Here is a 3,508-nt window from a genome sequence, read left to right on the forward strand (position 1 = left end):
ACTTCAAGTGCCAAGCAAAATGCCTGGCACAGTCATCATCCTTTTGTTAAACATGAGGGAACTAGGGGACTGGAGTATCAATCTCACTTTTTCCCATTCTCCCCCGTATTTTTCCTCATCCTTGCTGAAATGGAGTAATTAGGATGCTGGAGAAATTTCCTGGCTAGAGCAATTCTAAGCCGGGGCAGTAACATCAAAAATACAACCACGAGAGATGCAAACATTGTCTTTACTACCCAAGAAGCAGGTTGTAACAAATGAAAGGGACAGTTTGAGTCAGTTTTCCTGTTTGGCGTATGGTTTCATTGCAGTCATGGTCACACAGCTGGGTTCTCATCCTCCTCCACCTCAGGTCAGGTGGCAGCAACGAGCAGTGGTCCAGTCAATTGTGCTGCACTGGCAGTGGCATGTGTTTTCTCCCCGGATATCCCAGGAACCGCAGCCATAGCCACAGGCACAGCCAGTGACAACCATCCCTACATGGGCACATGAGACACAGAAATTAGAATGCTTGGATTTTGAGGTGAGGGAGGAATACTCCTACCATTTTTCATTTCTGTGCAGCCCAATGATAGATATAAGTTTTGCAGGGCTGAAAAGGTAATTCAGTTTTAAGAGCCCTCTTTAAGGAGAAAAAATACAAAAACTACTAATACCAAGTTAGGTATAGGGCCATGGACGAGACCTGTGAAATTCAGGGGCCTGGGCATTTCTTTCCTTAGATTTATGATCTATTTACCTCTATGCTAGCCCTACCCACCCAAACAAGGGAATAGATTGGGAGATGAATGACAGGGGGAAATGGTAGGTGACAGATCATAACAGGACAACTGAGGGAAGGGAGGCTGGTGTGTGAAGTCATGAAAGGGAGGTGGGAAGGGAAGAGGAAGAAACTCAAGAGCTCTTGGTAGCCTTGTTAAGGGAAATGAGAATGGGCAAGAGATCACTGGGAACCAAGAGTTACGACCCAGCCCCAGGATAACACAAACGTGAGATAGGGGAAAGGGATGGTCAGGGGAGAGCATAGGGCATCTTACCCACCATTCCTCCTCATGGAGTTATTTACCTGCAGGGCACGAGGACAGTCTGCCTGAGCTTTGGATACTGACACATGTCATCTTTTTTGCTGGAGAAGTACTTATCTCTGAATAGGAGAGAAGAAGGGATATTGCCCATGATATCTATCTCCCATAATCCCCTTCCAAATCTCCTTTTACCTGAGAGGTATCAATGTCCATAATCATGCTACTCACTAGCTTTTAAAGTTTAGTTTCCTCATTTGTAAAATGAAAGTAACAGTTGTACTTACTTCCTAATGTGAATATTAAGTAATCTAGGTAACGTTTGCATTATACTCCATTCATAATGAGTATTCATAAGTTATAACTATCTTCCTCTTCATCACCAACATCATCAAGCTATTATCATCAGGGAAACTTGCAGTTTTAACCAGGAGTCCAAAAATGATTTGGGAGTAGAGCTCAGGGCAGGAAGGTTAAGCTTGAATGGACTTAATAGAAGTTGAGTATTTGAGGATGGAATAAACAAGTTAGGTTTAGGGATAGGAGGCATAATCAGGGGTTCTATCCCACTCCCTGCCCCCAGTCAATTACCCAAGCCGTTGAGAACTTCTTTTATCTTTGTATCCATGATAGAGTCTAAGGAACACGGAGCAGTCTCTGGGATCATCAGCTGGACGAGGATGAGAAGGAGAAAAATGCAAGAGGTAGACTTCATCCTGTTGAAAGGCAGTGTCCTGGGGATGGGAGGAAAAATAGAATGCTGACATCTCTGAGCTCCACTATGGTTGGAAAGGAAGAGAAAAAAGCACATGGAGAGTTTCAAGAGAGAGCAGACAGAGGAACATCAGTATCAGTATCAGTATCAGTATGGGAGAGCTTAGATCTCTCCCAAGTGGCTTGAAGAATTAGAGGGTAGCTGCAGAGCAAATTCACTCACCGAGAAGTTCAGAAATGGTCTATAAAGACTGATCAGGAAAGGTGGTTTTATATATCCTGTGGTATTGACCTGGAACCTCAACACACAAGCAAGAACAACATAAAAATACACTCCCCAGATGTACTATCTTCAAAGAAATGCCTGCTAGGGTGTGACACACAACTGTGATAAATTCAGTGTGTCTATGATAAGGACCAACTGCTTTTGCTCTGGTTCTCAGCCAGAGCTTTCTGTTCTTCCTCCTTCTGTTCTTCCCTTTCCTTTCTTCTTGGCAACCCCAAAAGGCCAGCACCTAAGCCTTCTGTTAACATCCCCATATTAAAAGGCTTTTGTTTGCTTCTTCATCAGGAAGAGGTGACTTTAGGATCTCAGCAGAGCCCTAATTGTTACCTGTGTAAACATCATTTTATTGTCCCTGGCTAATCCCATCTGTGAGAAAGTAACAGAAAACCTGATTAGCACTGGTTTATAAACAGGGAAGTTTATTGTTTAATTAACCATAAGCATAGTCTTTGATTGCAAGGTTCTTGTTGGAGGTTCATTCAATAGGGTCATTAATCAGCCTGAACTTTACTCCTTTTTTCCTACAATCCTCAGTTCACTGGATTTTTATCCTTGATCACTCTCTTGATAGTCCCAAGGTGGCAGGCATCATGACAGCCTCAGCCAAAATCCTGAGCAGGAAGGAAGGAAGGACTGGGGTAAAGCCATTTTCTTTGGAGGCTTTGCCTTTTCATTTTCAAAGCAAGATTTCTCCCTAGAAACTCGAGCAGATTTCCCCTTATATTTCATTGTTCCATTCTGGGTCACATGATTTCCCTTTCTAGTGTGGCTGAGAAATTGAGTAGATTTCTACAATCCCTTATATAAGACCCTTGGGCTCATAGGTCATTTATTTTCTAGGATAGGGCACATGGTCACCAGAATTGAATCCCATGATTCAAAAGCAAGATGAAGCAGAGAATGGCTGTTGGATCACCATTGTTGGAGGCAGTCAGGTGGGGAAATCCAGCCCTGCTGCTGCCGTCGTGGTCCTCACTGCCTCTTTCCCTAAAGATGCCTCCAGGGACCAGCTATTTCTTCAACATATCTCTCTCAGGAAACTTTGAGAATGGGGCTCCATGACACTAGAAAAAGTCAAGGATGTTTCCTTAAAGCCCAGGTAGGAGCTGAGGAGACAAAAGAGTGATAAAGAGCAGGAAAGAGCACAGACTTGTGTTTACTATAAAAGTTGGGTACATCTTCTTGATCCATTCATCTGTTGATGGACAAGATGGGATTGGGAGGGAGACAAACCATAAGTGACTCTTAATCTCACAAAACAAACTGAGGGCTGCTGGGGGGAGGGGGTTTCGGAGAAGGGGGTGGGATTATGGACATTGGGGAGGGTATGTGCTTTGGTGAGTGCTGTGAAGTGTGTAAACCTGGTGATTCACAGACCTGTACCCCTGGAGATAAAAATATATGTTTATAAAAAATAAAAAATTAATTTAAAAAAAAAGTTGGGTACAGTTGTCCCATTTGTTAATTCAGTGACTATAATTCTTCT

General features: G+C 43.2%; 1 protein-coding gene across 1 annotated transcript; it reads right to left on the bottom strand.

Annotated features, from left to right (window-relative positions):
- Positions 1-210: 210 nt before the first annotated feature.
- On the bottom strand, positions 211-2,294 carry RETNLB (resistin like beta). Its single transcript, XM_082697459.1, has 4 exons — positions 1,960-2,294; positions 1,614-1,756; positions 1,067-1,144; positions 211-476 (listed from the first exon to the last, which is right to left on the bottom strand). The coding sequence occupies exons 2-4, from the start codon at positions 1,735-1,737 to the stop codon at positions 349-351; spliced, it is 330 nt and encodes a 109-aa protein (XP_082553585.1). The 5' UTR covers positions 1,738-1,756; positions 1,960-2,294; the 3' UTR covers positions 211-348.
- Positions 2,295-3,508: the final 1,214 nt, after the last annotated feature.

This window comes from Mustela nivalis, assembly GCF_964662115.1.
Source record: "Mustela nivalis genome assembly, chromosome: 1".
NCBI lineage: Eukaryota > Metazoa > Chordata > Mammalia > Carnivora > Mustelidae > Mustela > Mustela nivalis.